Below are 23498 nucleotides of genomic sequence, written 5' to 3'. Positions count from 1 at the left end.
TGAGCTCTAATCTGTGGTGCTTGAGAAGAGCACCACTTTTTCCTACTAAGTCCTATATTTTCACCTGCTACTCCAGTCCTGTGGTGTTTGAATCATGCAGATGCTTGTCTGCAAAGAGGATTCTGCATAGCAAATTTTGAGTATATTGTGATCTTCAAAGTTCGTTGGGGCCATGCCACATCCCTCTGAGTCTCACAATTACTGAAAAGCTTGCCACAATTTCCAAGTGTGTTGAGAAATTTCTTCTAGACCAGAAATGTAGGCCATTACTAGCTCTTAGAAGCTTTTTTTTTTTTTGCTAATGTAAGGCCTGGTGAGCTTATTTTGGATTGCTTCATGTTCAGGAACCAACTTTGTCTTGTTTGGAATTTAATAAGAATTCAAAGGCTTTAGAAAACAGGATCTCAGGCAGCTCATGCACGGCCATAGAAAGACGAGCCAGGATTTGACTGAGCAGCCTGGCTCAGGGTATGATTTTGATCATTGAAAGTTAAAGCTGCCTGATGAGGACAGCTGTACTTAACATGATTTTGAATAGATGACATTAGTGCTGTCTAGCTTCAGGTCCAGGTGTTTTTAATGGATGCCCAAAGGCTGTTATGCCACACTTAAAGTTCTAGGGGTTATTTCAGGAGTGACTGAATTTAGTATCTATGGCTCTTTACCTATATGGCTCAAATGAATTTGGGATTGGGGAACCAGCTAAAATACTAACAGTAATAAGAAAAGATTTTCTGTGACTTAGAGAGTTCTACTACTTTACATGTGAGAAGATCCTGTTTTACTTCCCAAAATCCTCCTTAAATTCACTGGATCTCTGGTGCAGGACTAAGGAAGTCCTTAGGCAAGAAGGACATGAGAAAGAAGTAGAAAGGTATTTCTGCCCAGGACAGACAGGAAGTTACAGGACTGATTATGTATTTATTACCTTTATTTCTTTTAGAAGAGTGTTTAAATCATGTATCAAAAATACCATTTCTTTATAAACTGTGCAGCTGATGGCCTGAGATTAGTCTGTTTATTTGTCCACAACGTTAGTGTCCATCACTAACGAAAAAAGAGCAAGGACAAGGGTAGTCACAGTGTTTGTATTGTTTTATGTTCTTCTTTGTAGATTTACACTGAAAACGTGTTTCACGCCAACTATCTGTGAAAGGCAGTTTATGAAAGGCTGCTAACTTTGAAGCATTAATTAATAGTAAGTAATTATTTGGAGCATCAGGTTCCCTAGAGTATATCACTAGATTGTAATCTCTGGTTACAAGACACACGTACAAGACGTGGTTACACAATCAAATGCATAACATCTATTCTAACAAATACACTTACTTATTAAGGAAATTTTAAACTTGATACTGCTAGTACTTTTTAACTATGTGTCAGGGAAAGAAAGGAAGATGTAATTTCTGAATCGAGTAGAACTTTTGATTAAACACACCTGCATCCGAGGAGGAAGAGTCATACCTGTATTTTCTAACTGAAAAATATAAAGGTTTCTATTTTAGCTGTCAATCCTAAATGTATACCTGTGATCTTTGCCTTAATTTACTTTTAAAATAGACTTTCTAGAGGAAAAGATAAAAACAAAACCTCCATATTCTCTGTGGATTTAATCTGAGGAAATGCACTAAATCATAAAAGGGGCCTGATGCAAAGTCTCTTGCAGTTTAATTGAAGACTTTCCATTAACTTCAAAGGCTTTGGATCAAGCACAGAATAGTTGCTGTCTTTCTTTTGGACTTTGGGAGATTTTTCCACAACCTCCTCCCTTCCCACCCGCCCACCCCCTCAAGCCTCCCTAAAGAATTCTACTCACTACAAAAACATTCTGATTAGGATAGATGTTATTATGGATATAAAACTTCTGTTTCTGTTGTTAGTGCCTTTAATAGAAGCTAGATAGTTTAATAGAACTAGATAATTACTTACGTGCATTTTTTACATTCTTTGCTTATGAAAATATTTTGTTTGCTATCCATAAACCATAGGGAGAGGACTACTGTATGAATGAGTTTTTTGTGTAATACTGATGTGATAGTCCATCAGCTTTGTATAATATGCTTATCATTAGTTCTTTGCACTTTGTTTTGTGGTTTGATTTTTGGCAATGTGGGGGCAAATGGCTGGTATTTTTGAGGGACACGTGAAAAACTTCATTTTCTTTTTTTATCTAAACTCTGGTTGTTACGCTCTTCTTAAATTAGAAATTGTGTATAGACAATCAGAACATAATTATAAGAAGAATATGTGATAATTTAATAGCTTAACGATCACCTACCTGGACTCCATTTCTCCATCTCATTCCCTCCCTCCCCACTTCTTTCTAAGTATCAATTATTGGAAACAGTGTTACCAACTTTACTTACTTTTGCTTTTTATTGCCTTGTACATACAAAGATGATTCCATTCTCCAAGACCAGGTTTATGCTCGGAATAGTAAAATAATAATACTCCATTTATTTTCCTGCATGTTAAAATGTTATGTTATGTTCCTTTCTTATTTAAGTATGGAAATAAAGCTATTAATTTGCATATCAGATACCAGATGTACTTTTCTCTATGTAGTAGTTGCATCTGTCAACCTCTTATGTTTTTGGAAATGTGTTGCATTGATTTAATAGCACAATTTCCTGTAACACAGGCTAAAATAATTGGCTTGATACTGGGATCGGTGTTGCAGAGTGGAATTCTTTTTGTCCTGAGTATTTTGACTCTGTTTGAATGGAAGTTACACTGCATGTATGAAGCCACTGTTTCCTGAGAATTTTCCATGTCAAACACCAGATGTTAACGTTAAACAGGAATGTCTGTGGTCTTCCTAAGACTGCTGATGAAGTGAAGAATTTTGCATTCAGTGATGAATATCACATTTAGGCGTAAATACTTTCTCTGTGTGTCTGATTTGTTTTTTGTTTTCTTTCTCTGAAGGTTCCTCATCTTCCAAATTTGATCACTTGAGCTGTGAGCTGTTTAGCATGTCTTTCATATATACTCTATGTTTTGGAGCCTAGAATCTATTGCCATGGCTGCAACTGAAGTTTTATGTCAGTGTAAAACTAAGTCTGTCAATTTTTGATAAATCTTTCTCCACTCTTCTCCACCTGATTGTCCATCTGTCTGTTAGCCCAGCCAGTATCAACTCTTTCCCAGGCTTCCAGTGGGAGAGTTCAGGCTCCTGTCTATGCTGTGTTCTGTTCATTGCCCTCCCAACTTTGGTTAGCCATTCCTTCCTGCCCCTGCGCTTTTTCCCTTACTTTCTCTGGGCCAATTTGTATATCTCTTCTCCATTAGCCCCTTTGCATTCAAACTAGGCTGCCACCACACATGTGCCTCAGTGGGGTCACCGTTTGAGAGCAAGAAGATAGACTTGACCAAAGTTACCATCATTTTCAACAGCAGTGATCTCAGACTAATTACAGCTTGGATTTTGTCCATTCTAGAAAGAATCTTTTTAAAGTTTGCTATTGAAATAAACTGCTAGTAACTCTGGCAGTTTTTCACAGAGATACTATGTTTATGCCTGACACAAAAAGGATGTCTCCTGTCAAATTTTAAATTACTAATCCAGGGATCTTACTACCACTCATTTGCATTCCTTTGAAGCTGTATTGCTTGATTTTTGTTGCCTGGCTGAACTGATTGTTCAAGATTATTAAAGTGTATTCCTGTCCTTTGACAAGGCTCAATCTCAAAAGTGATGGGATTGCTTTTGAATTGAATATGCTCATTTAACTTATTTGGGGTGTCAGACCAGAATGTGGGCAGACATATTGTCAGTAAAGCTCAGAGGGAGTCAGTTCACATTTTTGTAAGCAATATTTGCCTTGGATCATCTAGGTAATTCAGATACAATAAACACACTTGCAAGAGCATAAATGGACAAACAGGTGGGTGCAGAAGAGCAGTGTTTTTAAGGTCAGATGTGCCTGTGGTAGTGATGTGATGCATGGTGCTTCACAAGCACATGGCTGTATTTTTTCAGTCCCAGAAAGGTTTATATTACAGCATTTACAAAAGACAAGCAACTCTCAACTTTCATTCCTATTTTAAATGAGCATTTAAGTGATGTGTGTAAATATCTTACTGGATATGAGCTGTTATGGGAACAATAGAGGAAAATACTAGAAGTAATCTTGTTTTTATTCTCTCCTTGAAGAAAATGCAGGGAAAAATGTAGTGTAGGAAGAGGTTCTCAAGGTGTGGTGGTTGCTATGGCGTTTTTTTAATAAAGGAAGGCCAAGTTACTGGTGTCCAGAATCTCCTTGGTATCATTCTCCAAAATATTGTTCAGACTTGCATACAATGCCCAAGAGGCAGGCGGAGGTCCAGAATCTCAGTGCATGGATGAGAGTATGGTACAGAAAGGAGAGATTTAGGTGTTTGGGGAGCCTTTGGGGCAAGGAGAAGCTGAACAGGAAAGATGAGCTACATCATAATCAAAATTGTGCCAGGCTGCTGGCACTGAAAATTTTAAAGGTTATTAAGTATTCCTTTAATATCTGGTTCGCAATTACATGACCGACAGGGAGCGTGAGGCTGCTTTTCAGGATGTCTCTTAAAGGCCAAGGAGGGAACAGCTCAATCCAATAAATATGGAAGGTAAATCAAACTGCCTACAGTGCCAGTTGATTAGCACCTCCAATACTAAGCTATAGAGAAAGGGTGTAAATTATGAATGCTTCCATACCAATCCTTGAACTGAAAAAATTATGGGGGGAAACTAGAATACCTGACACATAATGTCATCACAGATCTAATAGATATCCTCCTTCCACCAGGTCTTCAAGATAATTAATGAAAGGTACCATCTTTACAGGGATAAGGAGGTAGGATGTATGTGCATGACGGTGCTGTGTTGTGAAGCACTGTATTTAAATCTAACAGCACAAATGTATTGCAGGAAAAGAGAAACACTAAGAAGCCTTTTGAATGGAAGTTCCAACTGTCATAAAAGTTTGGTACTAGTACTGTGCTACAGCCTCCAGTCAGAATGATGATGGTGAACAGAAAATGTTAAATGAGATTAGAGAAGCTACAAATTTAGGACAGATATTAATAGTAAGAGTTTTCAGTTACCCTCAATTCATTTGGGTACGAAAGAGAGCATCTTTGAATTCCATGCTTTATATATCTGTAGGGAAAGCAATCAGTTTATAAAGCTGATCCACATGAAGGGGCAGGGAGAAGGATATGCTCAACCAAATGAGAAAGCAAAATGTTTTCCCTGTCTTGCCATCTGTCTATCTGCTAATCCTCTAAGTATTGGTACTCATCGAGCAATTTCAACCAAGGTTACTGGAGGTGGTTTTAAAAGCATTAACTTCCAGCAGGTTATTTTTGTATGAGAAACCAAGATCATTGTACCACCAAAGGAAAAGCGGCCATAGTTCATTACCTCTTGGTCTTGTTTTGAGAAGCACCATAGACTTGGCACAGAAGATAAGCGCAAGGAGAGAGAACATAAGGTAGAACATACATGATTTGGAATCTTTCATTATTTTAGTTGCTTAGAGAACTTAAAGTGTTAAGATGTCTTTAATGTTATATAAACAATTGTAATCACTTATGTTAAAGACTGACAGCTACTCGCACATTACTAACTGGAAAAGCTGTTTCTGTACATATGCTTTGTAGTGTGACTCAGAATTGCATTACAAAATCAGAAGAAAATAAATGACATTCCTGGTATTTCTAAAAATGAAAAACAGCTGCTGCTGTCTTTTCCTTTTTATTTTTATAAATAAAACTCTATAAGTTTTTCATTATATATCATATAACAATAAAGTACAAAACCATTCCTACTTCTTCCCCCCTTTCCTATCCAGATCAGTTTTAAAGTGCTGCAACTCAGAATTAAGAAATTGATATTTATAAAAATGAAAACTAGGAAAAAAGTTACAGAAGTAGGAGGGCTCTTTCAGGCCAATATGAAGCCTATCAGTCTACTAACACTGGAAAATTAGATTAAAAGTGCTGGAGGCACTATTGCTTGTACTTTTTAAAACTTGAAGGGGAAAAAATAGGTGTTCTTGAATTATTGGAATTCTGTTTAAAGAAAAATCTTATCTATTGGGCTGTCAGTGAATGTAGATGCTAAGACTGGCTACATTAAGAAGTTACAGCTTGGTAAAATGACAGCTTAAGTTTATGGCAAATTGCCCCTCTATGGCAATATTACTAGGTAAGGGAAAGTATGGGAAATGTGAGGTAACTGGTCACTTAGTGATAGTATAATAGCATTAAATTTGAAGGGTGATGGTCTAGTTTTTCTTGGTTTGGAATACAAATAACTACATGACAATTGAAGCGGTTGAATGATTACACATTAGGAAAATTCTGCATGCCAGAGTTCAGTAATAATAATGTAATGGCTGAGAAGATGCCCGAGAGCCTTTAAGCATAAAGGTGACTGTTCTGTGTGCCATATGGTGAAATACCTGCTATAAAATGTGAACATCCAGGATTTCCATTTATTTTACATCCATCATCTGCTGATATGCTCAAGTAATATCAGGGCTTCCATATATATCTGACATGTGTTTATCATTAGAGTAAGTTTTGAATGCATATACTCCCTCAATAGACTTAATGATGGAAAATCTACATTTTGGTGCCAAAGAACTGGTATGTTTATCTCAGATGTTTTAATAGTTTTTCAGTGAACAGAATTTGTATTTCCATTGTCTTTTTCAGAAAGTGGCTGAAAAACATATAGATTAAAAGAAATCTGTTTTCAGTTGTGCACGAAAATTGCAATGTGGTATGCCAAGAAATTCTGTCTTGTTTTGAATAGCATATTATAACATGGCCTACCCCTGGTTAGTGTGTGCAGTGTTCATGAAGTCTTTAAGTCATCTGTACCTCCAAATCCCTAGGTCCCATATTTAGTTCCTTCAGCAGTGCTCTGAACATAAATACATCTCTCCTGAGAGTTTTGCCTGAAGACATTGACCTGACAGTACTTCAGTTATGTACAGGTGTGTTCCCTGGTGGTAATGCTTGTGAATTAGAAGGTCTGAGCAGGACAAGGTTTGTTGGCAGGGATAAATCTTTTACCTTTACATTATAAATTATCTGAAATACACCTGAATTAAATTGGAGCTTGTTTTTCAAATGTTAGCTAGTTTTGAAGCACTTTGCATCTGTTTTAAATTTGAAAACATGAACTATGTCTGCTTTCTCTGTTGTAAACTGTCTTTCATATGGTGCTGTATCAGGCTGCATCTGAGAAGTAATAATTTGAGATTTGAGCATCTGTTTTACAGTGAAATATTGTAAGGATATCTCAAGTTTACATCCCTGAAAGCTTGGTACAGGGTTTTGTCACCAAATTGACTTCATAAGGAGGCTGGTGGATATCTCAGTTCTGAAACTTCTCAGGTTCATTCAAGACAGAATACTGTGAACTTCTTGGGCCATTAGATAGTTTTAATAATGTGGAGCTTATCCTTGTATCTTGCCAATTTATTTGCTATCATCTGCTTCCACTCAGTCTTTGGACATGCCCGTGATGCACAGCTGGATCTTGGGAGCTCAGATGCATTCAGGTCGTAGTGAACTCGGACAATTCTGTTTCCTGCTCAGCTTGCAGCACTGTCTGAGTGTTACTGGTCTACTTTGAGTTTCTGCTGTCTTTTCCATAGCAAATAAGTAATAATTTTTTTTAAATTTTGTTTTCCCAAATAGTGCTTGTTTCAAATTTCATTTTGAGATTGGTCAGCTTAACTCCCTGTTCAGAGTTAATAAACTACTGCCTATTGAGTCTCCAGACCCTCATTCTAGATGGACAGTTATGAGCAAATGATCTGTCAACTTCACTTTTCTGCAAAAGTCAGTTGTGGTTTCAGATCTGATATATAGTGGTTGTTAAACTAATTTATATATGACCTTTCCTCCAAATTTCACTATGTTCTCTGAAGAAGTCTATGTGAATTTTGTGGCAAAGGCCTTTCTCTTTGTATTATTCACAGCTACTGCATGTTATCCGAGATGCATTTTGTTTCTATACCCCTGAAGTACATTTTTTGCTTCAGGGTTTCTGTTTCATCATATTTTGCTTTCCAGTTTACTTTCTCAATATGATTGTCTTTTGCCTGAAAGTGGGTGGGGAGAGTGGTGGTGTTTTCTTTTTTTAGTGGCATCTATTTTACTGCGCTGTGTGCCAATTTTTTTTGTTCACTTTGGCAGGGTGCATATATTTTATATAGTGATATAGTGCCGCAACTGTTCAAATGTCAAAATATATGAAACGCATATATTTTATACAAAGCTATATAAAAAAGGCGAAAACATGTAGGCTTTATACTGTTATGTTTTATGTATTTGACTTTACATTGCTGTAAGTCAGAACTGTACATATTTTATACTCGTTAACTGTACTGGATGTACAATTCAAATTAGATAATATTTTTACATTACAGATATTTCTTAATAATTTTTTTAGAATCTAATATGGTGAGTACTCTCTTCACAACTGCTTTCCACTGGGAATTTGTCCACTTCGTAGACACATTTGTCCATAGCTCAAAGTAATGTTCAGCATGCTTCTATGTTTTCTCAAAGGCCAGCGGAGGTTTCAGTGTTGGTAGTCACAATGAGTTAGACCACCACAACTGTGTGGGGGAGTTGGCACAGTGCTTGCTTTATGTCCTCTTTCATAACCTTAAGAAGTTCACATTTTTTCCTTAAAAAATGTCTGCATTGTTTGTGTGGGAATGCCAAACTGCGAGGGTTATAGACAGATATTCTTACTAGCCCTGGAAGAAGTGAAGACGACTTAGCAGCATTTGAGTTTTCCCATAGTCCTGTTGTTTCAGTTTACACCTAGAGTTGACCCTGTTCTCCATGAGGAGATAATTGGGAATCCATGCCTGTTCTATTCAGGATTTTTTTTTGCTCTGACTTTTCTTTATTGAAACAATCATAGGAATTATTTTATGCATGAAGAGAAGAAGGAAAGAATTAGTAGAAGATTAAGTACCTAATTTGTACTTTGGCAGGATTAGGGTTTATGCCAAGCTCTGCTGTAGATCACTGTGGTAGTTTGGTATGAAACACTCCCATTTCTCTTTGACCATTTCCCAGTCTGAAAAAGAGCATTTACCTGACAGTTGTATGGTTGGCTAAACTAGTTGTGACAGATTAATCAGAGAAACCCTTGACTCTTTTATACTCCAATTAAATATGGTCTTCTAACACTTGTAAAGTGCTAGGCTGCTTAAAAGTCCTTCAGACTTTTTCAGATGCTTGGATAGTGGGTATTTTTTACCATGCATGCAGCAAAGAACAGCAAGAAATCTATTTTTGTTTGAATTTAACGCCTGTTCCGAAATTCTTGTTTTGAAAGAAGATGAGCCAATGATAGAAACAAATTTATACTTCATACTCTTTTTTGATAAAAGACAAGCCAAACTGGATGTACAAGTGAAGGTAAATCTAACAAGTAAATTGTGGGGAAAAGAACAGCTTTGGTCCAGACATGCAAGTGAAGTTAGGGCAATGTAGGCACCTTGATAGTATTTAGAAGAATCTCCTGCTTCTCCCTGATGATGGATTCAAGAGTCTGCAGAAGTCAGTGATGAGTTGACTGCCAGTGCTACTGCTGTCAATGCAAGGTCAGCTAGATTCTCCAGACCTTTGCCTTCTATTGTGTGCAGTTCTGCAGATGAGTGAAAAGATTGTCGAGAATACCCCATGTTGCCATGGGTCTTCAACTTCCATAATGTTTGCAAGACAATTAAAGTATATATAAAAAATACTTTCATGGTTGAATTACTATGATAACAGAAAACACTGTAAAACAATGTAAACTGTGGCAAGCACTGAAGAGAGTAATAAACAAGAAGGCAAGGAGCACTTCAAGTTTACCTGTGTATCATGATGTTTTGTAAGAAATTGTTCAGTTTCTCTTCTATTGTTCTATTACAAGACATTACCCTGCTGAGTTATTTTGCAAAGGCTTTAGATCTGTTAGGACATACATTTTAGCTTCAGTTGGAAATTTTTCATCAGTCTATTTTAAAAATTGCATATAGTCCAATATAAAAAAAAAAAAATCTGTTGAAACTTGCATGATTTCCTGACATCCATACAGAAGTAATTGCCATAAGAACTTCTCACCTGTCTTGCTATTAAGCTTGTATAGCTACTTCTTCCTAACACCTGTACCATCATTTTGATGTTACATGGAAAATTAGGAAAGCTTGAGTAAAAACTGAGTAAGAGTTGATTATAAATTTGACAGGTTTTCGCTATCCATTTCCTGTGCAGAGTCTGAAGCATTTAGTGCTGTTTCTATCCTTTGAATACTACGGGATTGCTCTCTGTTATTTCTGTATTTGGGAGAACCACTCTCTTTTAAACTCTTGCCAAATCCAACAGAGACCTGTTTACTGCATTCCCTAATTGATCCATCATCCTATTATCAAGGTGAGTGTATTGGGTTTGTGTGGCAAGGCTGGGGTGCGGGGGGGGGGGGGGCAGACAGACATGACACAACAGAAGTTAGAAGCTTCCCCCCCCCGCCCCGTCCGATAAAGCCAGAGCCAGCCTGCTCCAAGACAGACCTGCTGGTGGCCAAGGCTGAGCCCATCAGTGACGGTGGTAGTACCTCTGGGATAACAGGTTTAAGAAGGGAGGTGGCAACAGCAGCCAGAGGAGAGGAGGTAGAATATGTGAGAGAAAGAACCCTGCAGACCCCCAGGTCAATGAAGAAGGAGCAGGAGGAGGTGCTCCAGGCACCGGAGCAGAGATTCCCCTGCAGCCCCTGGAGGACCTCACGCCAGAGCAGGTGGATGCCAGAAGGAGGCTGTGACCCTGTGGGAAGCCTGTGCTGGAGTAGGCTCCTGGCAGGACCCGTGGACCTGTGGAGAGAGGACCCAACGCTGGAGCAGGTTTTCTGGCAGGACTTGTGACCCTGAAGGGGACCCACGCTGGAGCAGTCTGTGCCTGAAGGACTGCAGCCTGTGGAAGGGACCCACACTGGAGCACTTTGTGAAGAACTGCAGCCCATCAGAAGGGCTGATGTTGGAGAAGTTCATGGAGGACTATATCCTGTGAGAGGGACCCCACAGTGGAGCAGGGGAGGAGTGTTGAGGAGTCCTCCCCCTGAGGAGGAAGGAGCAGCAGAGACAACATAACGTGACCCTGTCCTCTGAGGAGGGGGAGTGATAGAGCAGTTTTGGTGGGCACCTGGTGTCCAGCCAGGGTCAACAAACAATCTCTTGCTGTTAGGAGCTGAGACACAGCAATGCTGCCAAGCGATAACCATAACTAATTGCCTCTCATACCAAAATCTTCCCATGTCTGATGGCCACAAGTCACTTACTGTATGTCTTACAGACATAAAGGAAGAGGGAGAACTATCAGCGTTTCACAGTCAGAAAGTAACTTTTCTCAAGGGTCTCATTCCAAAGCAGTATGAGGTCATGGGATGGACTTGGGTGGCAGCCATGATCTGGCACCTTCAGCCACCCTGTGACTCCACATTAACCACATCTGGTATTATGAAGGACAGCTGTAACTAGTTAGAGTTCTGGGAGGAACGTGTGGATTAACAGGTTTTCTGGGGGGTTTTTTAGTAGAGAAACAGCTCTTCTCCTAAGCTGCTACAAAGGGTATTGCAATGACATCTTGTTTTGGCCCAGAACTGGGGAAAATTTTTATTTATTTATTTAATTTTTTTTTAGAGCTTACCCTGGATAGCATTATCTCTGCCATTTTTTTTTGCTTAAAATCAGGCTGTCGCTACCCTCAACATTAAACTGCACTTCCAGTTAGTTTAGAAACTTAGGTATGATATGGCTTCAAGGTTACTTTTTGTGTCATGGCTTTTGCCATGTACTGCACACTTGTCAGTGGGGTTTCTGACTGTTTCCATGTGAATGTCATTATTTTAAATAACTGAGAGATGATCTAAAATAACAGATGTAGGGCCACCAAGCATTACAAGTTTGGTAGCACTGTCCTTTGACCCAGTTGACCCATAGTAGTACTCTTTGTAGTAGCATACTCTTCTAGTAGCAGTCTTGTTTCTGGTGAGACCTGTAACAAGGCAATCCCCTTTTGTGCAAAAGTCAATTGAAGAATAGAAGTATGACCTTTTTCTTTCCTGTTGTTGATTATAATTATAGCAGAGAGGGTACAAACAAACGTAGATTTGAGCAGGAAAAGTAATTAGAATGAAGCAATGGTCAGAAGTCTCCATTTCATATTCCCGAGTTAATCCCAGCTTTCTGCACTTTAATTCTTCCTGAAACTCTACTGTGTCAAGCATGCTAACAAGGTATCCCTTTCAACTCCTGCAATCCCATCTGCCCCAGGCCCTGAGACACTCAGTTTCTCATTACTTTATCACCTGCATTGTATGAAGCAGGTACTACCCACACAACTTCCGCTTGACTTTTTTTTTTTTTCCCCTAGTGCTGCCACCTCTCAGAGCCATTCCATACTTCTGCTGACCCCTATTCCAGCACATCTCAAAACTTGGGTTATGAATCTGTTTTTATCTTGGCAACCTTGTAATGTCCATTCTCTTCCCAATCATTGCCACATTGTACGAAGTTTGTCTCCCTGATGTGGGGCATGTGTATGTGTTTGCACATGTGTAAGTTATACAACTGCTGCTTTAATATGCGATAACTGACAAGTTATGTTTTGAGGTTTTTGCATCTGTGTGCACAGCTAACATTCAGGATTAAGAATGCTTGTTTATGCAGTTTGGGTTTCTTTTAATTTTAAGATATTTGAAAATACAGAGATCAGTGCAGTTAATTCAGTTAAATGTCCACATGGAGTTTAATGAATCATGTCAGTGATGATAGACAGATGTCTTTAATACTATATACAGAAATAATGCATCACTTACGAAGACAAAAAGTTTGAGGAGACTCTGACTTTCAGGCGGTTCTGTATGTAGCTTACAGTTGCTCACTGAGAAGTGTGATTATACACTGCTCAGTTGCTTTTTTCACTTTGCAGCACCTCAGTTGCACACTGAATGAGGAAGAGTGTTCCTATGGAAAGTACTAGGATATGCCTGAGTGAAAAAATGAATAGTCCAAAACAATACAAGAAGTAGCAGGAACACGTGAGAATAAAGATGTACAATTCCAGTATCTGCATAATTAAATGTGCTGGGGGCAGGAGGAGGGGGAAAGGGTGTTCATGCTGTAAATACAGTTGACCTTTTTCTGTTAAGTTTTATTTTCTGCCAAGGTTTTATATACTGGAAAATACTTGAGGAAAAATAAATTGAGCATTGGATGTGCCAAAAAAATGGAAAAATGGGAAATTTTAAAGAATGTGAATGTCATATTGTATGTTTGTTGGCTACTGTCTATCAGTGTGAGTAGTGTTTGTGAAGTATTTTGCTATAAGGAAAAAATGTAGTTATTCCATATGGATTGGCATGTATATGCTTAAACCCGTTCTATAAATACTTAAATTAAAGAACACCAGATGTTGCACAGAAGCTGCTGCTGCTTTCTGAACTTCATGGTATATTCTTTCAAAACCCACAGGAAGTAGCTGAGGGAAAAAGTGTATTAATTAAGTTCAGAAATAGATTTTCCATCTATAGAAAAATCTCCAAAGAAAATAGCGTTTGATCTTCAGAAATGTGAGCTTGCTGTCCCAGGAATCTGGTGGCAGCATGCAGCACTGTCACATGGGGATCAAAATTCAGATTTCAATTTCTCAGAGCTAGGCTAGCCTGAAAGTAAGCCAGTCTGTGGCCCTTGGAAATGGACCCATCTTTTGACCTGTCTCTTCTGGCCAGTGTTCATAGTTCTGTAGACAGTCTACAGAGAAAATATTTTTCCAGTTTTTCTTGATCTGAAGAAATAACGATGTAATAGCAGAGACTTGAGGAGAAAGGAAGGTACTAGAATTCCTAGATGTTCTGCACTTCAAACATGAAATATGAGTGGACATACCCAGAGTATGTATTGTATGCTCTAGAACTATGGCAAAAGAAATACAAATGGCATTTGCTTTGCATTGGTTGAGGAACAAGATCTATGTTTTGCAAACCAATTAAATGTTTCTGCATTTAGAAGTACTGTCTCTGCTGTAGGTGTAGTGTCATCTTCTGCTCTGTTAGTTGGCATGAAGTATCCATCTGTCTTTATGCAATGAATACATAACTATTTATGCTAAGTGGCATTTCTTCTGCTGGAAGAAAATGTACATACAAACAAGTAAGATTCCCCACTGAGCACTCATGTCAAGCAAATCAGATACTTTAAACATGCATTGCTGATGTATAGGTAGTGTTTGTGTCGTGGTTTGACCCCAGCCAGCAACTAAGCACCCAGCAGCAGCTTACACCCCACCCCTGCAGGACAGGGATAGCATTAGAAGAGCAAAAGTGAGAAAAACTCATGGCTTGAGATAAAGACAGTTCAATAAGCAAAGCAAAGTTGTGCATGCAAGCAAAGGAGAATACGGAATTTATTCTCTACTTCACATCGGCGGGCAGATGTTCAGCCACATCCTGGAAAGCAGGGCTTCATTTCACATAACAGTTACTTGGGAAGACAAACGCCATAACCACAAACATCCCTCCCCCTTCCTTTTCCTCTCCTTGAGATTTTATTGCTAAGCACAACTTGATATGGAATGGAATATCCTTTTGGTCAATTTGGATCAGCTGTCCCAGGAGTGTTTAGTTTCCAACCTCTTGCCTACCCCCTGCCTGCTTGTTGGGACGGCAGAGTGAGAAACAGAGAAGGCCTTGATGCTGTGCAAGCACTGCTCAGCAATAACTGAAACATTGGTGTGTTACCAACATTAAAATGTTTTAGTCACAAATCCAAAGCACAGCACCATCTTGGCTGCTATGGAGAAAGTTAACTCCATCCCAGGGCAGAGCCAGTACAATCTCCACCCCTTATTCCCTACAATTTACATACCTGTGACTTTGGCTGCATCACAGTAGTTGCTTAGCACAGGATAGGCAGTGTGTCGTGTTGAGTTGTTGGGTACCAAAACCAGCTCAGCTTGGGTCACAGGACACCTTCCAGTTCTTTACGAGGCTCATCATCTGTTGGTTTGGGTGGCTTCTGCTGTAGTACTTCCTGTAGCATATAGCTCAAATCACAGGTAGCAACAATTTAAACATATATCCATTACAGTACCACTAGGAGGAATGGAGGAAGGTGTGTCTTTTCTCTCGCAAAGAATTCCACTGCAGGCTTTAAGAAATCTTCCTGAAAAATTTGTGTTTTACAAGCCTGTTACACCTTCTTTTCCTACCTTCAAAAAAAAGAAGACAAAACTGCCTTTGGAAAGTCTTAGATACCTCTCATTTTGTTCTTCAAGCAAATTGATAACAAGAACCTGTAAATGAGATAGCTTTTACAATGTGTCATACCTGTGACTTCTAATATATAAAAAAGGAAGTCAGAAATGGAAGCAATTCCTACCTTTCTCCTTTTTCTTCAAATTAAAGCATGAAGATCATATTTGTTCTTCAAATCATTCTGCAGAGTTCCAGTATTCTACCACATCAAATTCAAGGTGGTTTATCTTTAAGATCAGGTTAGACCTTGCCTCTCAACCACTTTTAATGTGTATTCCTTCAATACCTGCTCTGTCATTTTACCTACTTTTATGGCATCTATACTGCACCTCTTGCAAGCTGCTGTATTTCTTCATGCAGAATGCCTTCTACCAATATGATGGTTTTTATTCAGGGGCTTCATTAATTTGCTTTGCAGGGGTAAGAAATAGTGAATGTAAAAATCAGCATGTTAGCTCTAAGAGATGTGTCTGGTATGCCTTTAAAATAAAAATCACGTTATCCCTATTCAGTACCTGAAAAATAGCTGATTTGCATGTCTGTCACATTTCTGTCAATGTTTAGGCAGTCAGATTTTTTTCTCATTTAGAATGACAGTAGTACAGGAAAAAATAAGAAACATTCAAATATTATAGTGTCATAAGTTTTTTCTCTTGTCCAATTCATAGTCCAGAATCATATTAGTATGCATTGTAGCATAACTGATACAGACCTGTATAGGTATTCACTGTTCTATTGACTTCACATCTTCGAATTTATTTTGTGTAGCCGAATTGTACTGCAGCTGAGCGAGCCATTGCAAGACTGGCAACACACCCCCTCTTGAAACCCAGATTCGCTGACCTTAAAGGTATGAAATATTTTATTAACTCATTTATGACTTCAGTAGCTTACTGTTGTGTTATCTTGTTCCTGTATATTCCTGACACCAACAACCAGTATAAAAAGAAAAGTAAAAAAAAAAAAAAGTCTGTAGTTACCTTAACTAGCTGCAGTGAACCAAGCATCACAAGCTTTTAGTCATTTGTATTGGTTGAAAAGGGCTTATATGTGACAGTATGCAATATGACATTTAGTGTATAGGGTGTAGGACAAATAGGGCTCATAAATGGAACTCTAAAAAATCAAATTGATATAATGGAGTATCTCTAAATTATATAGGACTGAACTAGCAATGAGCATAATAACGTGCAGATACAAAGGTAAAAGGAGCATTACAACTAGGTTTCCAAAGGCAGCTAAAAGGTTTTGCAAATTACTCCCTTAAACTTCCTTGGAAACTGTTCCCAGAATCCTTAGGGGATCTTTCCTTGCTCTTTAGGTTATCTCCTGTTCTCTTTAAACTCAAAGTTTTGGACTAAAATTGATGTTAAAAAGGGTCAAGTCCTAGTAATAATGTCACAAAGTTACTTTGTTAATAGCAGAGCATGTCAAATACCCATTTAATTATATCTGAGCAATTTACTGTTTGTTTGCAGTTTTTACACACAAAGTAATGCCCTAAATGAGCATGATTATCAGCTGAAAATTATCTTCTGGAAGAGAAGTTAACAGTTAAACCCAAGTTTAACAGTGTATTCAGTTGGTAATAATTTCTTTTCCTAACTTTTGTTGATGCTATACTTTAAGGTATTTATTGCCCCATGTGTTTAGTAAATGATTGATAAGGACATTCAAAATATGCTTGCTCAGTACAACATATTTAACTTAGAAAAATATTTTAATATATTAAAATAACTTATGGAAACTCATGTGTAGCTGCAACAAAATATTTTTCTTCTGTCCCTTGTATAGCTGCTGTAAAAGCTTTTAAGGATGAAAGAAAGAACCCAGCAAAAGCCACTCCTTTGAATAAAGCTAAGTCAGAAGAACAGCCTAAATCAGCGCAACATTTCAATAGCAATTTGGATGACCAAGCTCGTAAACTAGGTCAGAAACAGCAAGGATGTGAACGCAAAACAAAAATGAGTAGGAAAATAGAAACTGACAGGGTGGCTGAAGACCATTGTGACAGTGAATCTGAGCAGAAAACTGTGGAAATTGAGAGAGCATATACTCCAAAAGAATCTTCATTTCAGGCAGTAGAAATGCAAGCAGTGACTCAGAATAAAACAGGGAAGAAACTTGGCTGTCAAAAAAGGAAAGAAAATATGAGCATGAACAAATTAAATGCAATGAAAGAAATAATTAATGATGATAGTGACCAGGAACATCCTAATGAAGAGGACTACTTTGATGATAGTACTGAAGAGAGGTTTTATAACCAGTCATCAGATTCTGACAATGACAGCAATGATGATTTCTTCATTGGCAAAGTAAAAAGAAAGAAAAAGATAGCAGTTACTGATCATTCTTCAGCAAAAGGAAAGGATAGACTTCAGAAAAACATAGTGAAGAGCGAAAAGAACAGTGGGGCAGTACGAGATTTAATCATGGAAGAAGGAAAGCCATGTGCAAAAGCAAGCAAGCTGGAATCAATGTTCTGCAGTTCTTTGTCTACCTCTAATCAGAAATCTCAAAACAGAAGAAGGTAAACCATTTCCCCTTGTTATGTTCTCCATTCCCTCCCTCCTTCCCAGTAATGGAAATTGTTGTGATTTTTAGTAGCCCTTTACCAAACAAGGAGAATTTCAACCTATTACAGCTTAGAACATTTTCACATAAACTATTCTGCAGTCTTCTTGTGCTTTCTTCATACTTATGTTTTTTTCATATTCACATTAGCACTGACATATGCATAGGATTCCTAAGTAGACCTGCATCCAAATTAAATCACTACTGGATACTTCTATTTTTATTTCTTTTTTAACAAAGAGGAAATAATGTGTAAGGGTTTTGGACATTATGCTTGAAAAGTCATTGCACAGATGTTTTGGTGATGACAATTCTCTGTTCACAGGTATTTGTCATATTATAAGCTTCCTGAAAAATCCTAAATTCTGTTTTTATTTTTAGAAATACTAAAGACCACCCTCTCAAAAATGGAAGAACAGGTATGTATTACTTAACCTGGTAAAGTTATAAGAGTAAAAACATTTTCAGATTTTGTTGCCTCTGCAGCCTAATCACAACAGTCTGGTTTTTGTTTCATTTCAGTTTTGTGGCACATATTTTAACATTGGTTTTTAAAATGGTCAAATTGTTGAGCTTTCATTTTAATCTGTGGATATTGTTTGCTATTTCCTATTTTTGCATATTAGAAATACTTAAAGTAGGGTTTATACAGGAATGTGCTTTTCCATCTGACTTCATGTTGAGCAGTTAGTGTTACCTATGCACACGTAAAGGTGTCAGATTATGATATTTAACAAGTCGTTTATCTTATGAGTAATTCCTTCAATATCTCCTTCAATATTTTATTCTATTTGTAGTGTATGGTTCAATTTTGGAATTCATTGGATCAAGGGTATCATTTCAGTCTTATTTTGTAACATTGTGTAATATCTCATTGGTTTATTGTGAAGAAAAATGTTGAGACTGTGCTGAATATATGTCCACACAAATTTCCAATGTGGTCAGTAATAATAAGTCTTAACTATCTGCAGTCTACCAAGTGACAATTTACTGGCCTGCAAGATGAGGAAATCTTGCTGTGAACATGCAGATGAATCTGATCCCCATGGCTCATTAAGAAATTCTTGAAAATACCTGCAATCCCAAGGTGGTTTTAGCATATTTTTATGATGGTTCATGATGTAGTTAATGTTTTATTCTGTACTTCTTGCACAGCTCTTCTTAAAAAGGAACCTCAGCTCAAGAAGCAACCATTTGCAAAAGCTGCAGGTGTTAAATGTGACAATAAGAAAGCATGTTTGGAGCAGCCTCTTCATCCATCATGGGAAGCAAGCAAGAGGCGCCGGGAACAAATGTCTCAAATTACAGCATTCCAAGGGAAAAAGATTAAATTTGATGACTAGACTATATGTAAATTGAGATTTTTAAAAAGGATGCGTGCAGATTTGCACCCCATGGTATTTTCTTACAAAGAAACAACTGCTGTTTGAACATTTTTGTTACACTGTCCTTATCCTTTGCAACCTATAAAATAGCAACTGCTGAAACTTACCATCTGTTACTAATGAAGATTGCCTCATGTACTCAGTGTGCTGTCTGCTGATTAATGTATGCTCATATGGTGTTGGTTCACAAGTCCCATTACGTAGTGCCACCATTTATGAAATACTCTAACTTGAATGAATGTTTTTTAGGAACATCATTTGTGCCCTGTAGGAATACTAGAGATTCTGGAGCTTTTTTTCTGTGTAAAAATGTACTTTAAACTATATGAGGACTTGAATGTCAAAAGAGAGGGAAAAATACAAAATATTGAGGTGATAATCCTAGGACTGTATTATCAAACACATCTCAACTGAGAAAAAGTAGGAGATTCTTAAACTTGAACAGACTTCACAAATTCATGAATGTATCAGGTAGCTGGAAAAGCCTATCAGAAGTATGTATGATATGAAAATTTCTGGAGAGCAATAAAATACTGGCCTGTTAAATTGTGATCTCTGTCCTTTGATTATACTGCTAATTTGAAGAACTGGATACTTAATACTATTGTCCTGGTGGATATATCTGGGTGCTCCAACATGTCTGTCTTGCACTTTCTGAAAGAATGCTGAAAAACTGAAAGGTCTTTGTACACTAAGAAACATTTGACTTTTAAGTGCCATTCTGAGTTTGAGAGTTCATTTGATTGGGATATGAGGTAAAATCTTCATTGTATCTTTCTTCAGGGGCTTTTTCTACTGCTTAATTGAAACAAGTTCTGAACTTGTAATTAAACTTTAACAGTGTTGTTTATTTAAATATATTTATCTTCCATACTCTTGTATCTTTCAAAATCAAATTAATTCAGAAACTTGGTAAATGACTGCAGTAGGTGTAAGATAATACACTGTACAATTCATGTAGCATTTTGTAATGCCCAAGAATAGCCCTGCATCAGAGTAAAGGTCCATCTAGCTTAATATCTTCAGCCACAGTCAAAAAGGGATGCTTTAAGCATAGGGACAGAGGAAGTACACAGTGATACATTATCCAACTTCCAACTTGTCCAGCTTCCAGTTTTATAGCTCAGGGACATCTTGCAATATTGTAGCTGATTGTGTTTAATAATCCTCAATGGATTTCTTTTCTGTGGATTTGTCTGCTCTTAAATCCATGTAGACTTGTGGAAGCTGTAATACCTTAAGGTGTAGAAGTCCGTCCTATGTATTACACTCTTACAAAAAACAATCAGTTTCTATGTCTTGGCGAAGAAGGCCAGCAGCCTCCTGAGCTGCATAGAAAGGGTGTTGCCAGCAGGACAGGGAGGTGATCCTTGCCCTGTACTCCGCACTGGTGAGGCCACATCTGAAGTGCTGGTTCCAGTTCTGGGCTCCTCAGTACACGAGGGACAAGGACAGACTGGAATGAGTCCAGCAAAGGGTGACCAAGACGGTTAGGGGCTTGAAATATATGACCTATGAGTAGAGACTGAGAGAGCTGGGACTGTTCAGGAGGGGAGAAGACTTGAGGGGGATCTTGTCAATGTGTATAAATATGGGGCAGGGCTGTAAAGAAGATCAAGCCAGACTCTTCTCAGTGCTATCAAGTGGAAGGACAAGAGGCAGTGGGCACAAATTGAAATACAAGAAATTCTGCTTAAACAAGAGAAGCCATTTTCAGTGTGAGGGTGATGTAGCACTGGCACAGGTGCCCAGAAAGATTATGGAGTATCTATCCTTGGAGATACTCAGAACCTGATGGGACGTAGTCCTGGGTAACCATCTCGAGGTGACCCTGCTTGGACAGTGGATTTGAGCTAAATGATACCCAGAGGTCTCTTCCTACCTCATCTACTCCTTGTGACTTTGTACACGTAGGACTGAGTCAAGCGACGACTCCCTAACCATCAGCACATCCATGGGAGAGTTATTGGATGTGTCTAAAACACATAAGTCACTGTGTAATACCTCAGTGTATTCCACTTGAGATGATATTAGAGTCAAATGGCACGAACATGTTCAGTTTTTTTAATGTAGTGTTACTCTGTTGCTGGTATGGCCACCTTTCTCTCTCCCCTGCAGACTTTGTATTTAAATATTTATAGCCCAGCAGTTTCTGCCCATTCTCCCATCCTGTGTTAAGTTCTTGAAGGCTAAACATTCTACTTGGTCCATTTTGTATTACTATCTAGGCATGTCTTTGCCCCACTTGGTTAGGCTTTCTTTTCTGCATCCTGAAGAAGTATCAGTTTATGTGGTGTTAACTTCCTGAATGGCATTGCTGCTCAGAGGAATTAGAAATTCAAATAACCTTCCATTTCCCAGTGTTTTTTATTGTTATTTTCACTGTACCATATGGAACAACATTTAAGGCCAGAAGTATCAAAACAAAACATGGAAACATGTTTACTCTGGTTTTGTAGGGAAGGATCATATTTTGTAGAAAAAGCCATGCATTTACCTGCTATATACAAACTAAGTTTTCCAGATGCAAATGATAATACTTAATGCTTTAAATAAAAAAAGTAAATAAATCCTAGCAGAATGTGATGCCAAACAAATGTTTGGTATGTGACTTCTCTGGTTCCAATGAAAGGCAAGAAATTTTTCATGGATAGCTTATCTTTCTTTTAGCAGATGAGGACCCCATTTTAAAAGTTGATTCACATTAAAGACAAAAAAGTTAAAGATTGCAAATAGTTTGTAAAAAAACCAAAACTCTTTCAGGAGCTAATGTTCTTTTTTGCATATGCCTAGAGATCTAGGAGCATTGGTTTTATCTTGGCATTTGAGCAAGTTTCTTATTCGATTCTTACAGCTGTAATTTGTGGCCATAGAAGTCTTCCTGAGGGAAGCCTGACTTATCAAAACATCTGTTTTTTCATCTTCAAAAACACTTCTGAGCTTTTACTTTAAAGAAAATAAAAAAGATAACATACACTGAACGCTGGCATTGCTTTGTATTTTAATGGGTTACTACTACTTCTGGCGGGTGCTTAGTGACTCACCTGGATTACAGCCTTAATGCACTATACAGATGAGTAGTGGTGGTTGAAGCTTGATAATATTTTTTATGTGCAACTGGGCAATTTTTTTGTGAACTGATAAACCTCATGAACTTGCCTGGACATGGTTGATAAAGTTCAGAACATTTTCTCATCATTATAATAACATAATGTTTTCATTATATCCATGATTTTAACATAACTTGTATCTGTAATACTGTTTAGACAGAGACCTCTGACAAAGTACTACCAATTTATTTTTATAGTGATATGGAAAGTTACTTCATTCTGCGATGACTAGTTCTAAAAAACCTTGAGAACCATGCTTTCCATTTCAGTACCATACCACAGAAGAAATGTTCTCAGTCAGGGTACATACTGTCAGATACTACTAGACTGCTTCAGCTGCCCAATTTTTTCACTTCAGACTCACCAACAAAGCAATCTCAAATCTTTTAAGAGAGCTGATATTAGTTTAAGTGTGTTGGGTTTTTGTTTGGTTTTTTTTTTAAAGAAAGACAGGTGTACAATTGCTAGCACCAGTTTGAAGTTTTCCAAGCAGGCATAAATATTTCACTCATCAGTTTCTATGGACTGATTAGGTCAAGAAAAATAGGGCTTGAAAGAAAACTCAGTTACAGCAATACTTTCTTAACCAAAAGTGTTGGGCTGCTTTTTTAATTGTAGACTCGTGATAGATCATTTTGTGATACTAGGCAAGTGATCTAATGTGAAAATGAGATAGCAGAACAGCAGGTGGAAGATACTTCGAAACTAGGAGATGCTTTATTTTGTATAAATTTGCATATACTTTCTGCAATAAATGTATGCATTTTTTACTGCATTTTTGTATTTGCATGGATTCTGATCCACACCAAGTTCTGCACTTTAGGGATATCACTTGCAGGAATTCTCAGTTTGAAGCTCTTAGCTACAATATGTAGTAGTATAGGAATAATTTTGTTAAGTAAATTCTACAAACATCACAACATTGTTTATATCTGAAATAATTCTACTTTTATTTTATGAATTTTAAAAAGTTATACATTGCTTTTGCCTCCACTTACTTAAAGCCAAGGGTGCCACTAGTTGATATTTAAGTGTTTGACAACCTTTTACTAGAGTGAACATTCCAAAGTTTTTAACCCTGTTCATCTGTATTAATCCATCAGTGAAGGGACAAGAGATGCTTCATAA

At 37.7% G+C, this 23498-nt stretch overlaps 1 protein-coding gene across 1 annotated transcript in view; it reads left to right on the top strand.

Moving 5' to 3' along the window:
* SRFBP1 (serum response factor binding protein 1) overlaps positions 1-20063 on the top strand; it is a 76841-nt gene extending 56778 nt beyond the window's left edge. The window contains exons 5-8 of the mRNA XM_075020883.1: positions 16070-16151; positions 17096-17831; positions 18257-18294; positions 19031-20063. Of these exons, the coding sequence (XP_074876984.1) occupies positions 16070-16151; positions 17096-17831; positions 18257-18294; positions 19031-19218 (1044 nt within the window). The 3' untranslated portion in view covers positions 19219-20063. The remainder of the gene's footprint in view (positions 1-16069; positions 16152-17095; positions 17832-18256; positions 18295-19030) is intronic.
* The last annotated feature ends 3435 nt before the right edge of the window (positions 20064-23498 follow it).

Source organism: Buteo buteo, chromosome Z (assembly GCF_964188355.1).
Source record: "Buteo buteo chromosome Z, bButBut1.hap1.1, whole genome shotgun sequence".
Lineage (NCBI taxonomy): Eukaryota > Metazoa > Chordata > Aves > Accipitriformes > Accipitridae > Buteo > Buteo buteo.
The sequence above is the reverse complement of the archived record's forward strand: the minus strand, read 5'-3'. Positions and strand labels throughout refer to the sequence as shown.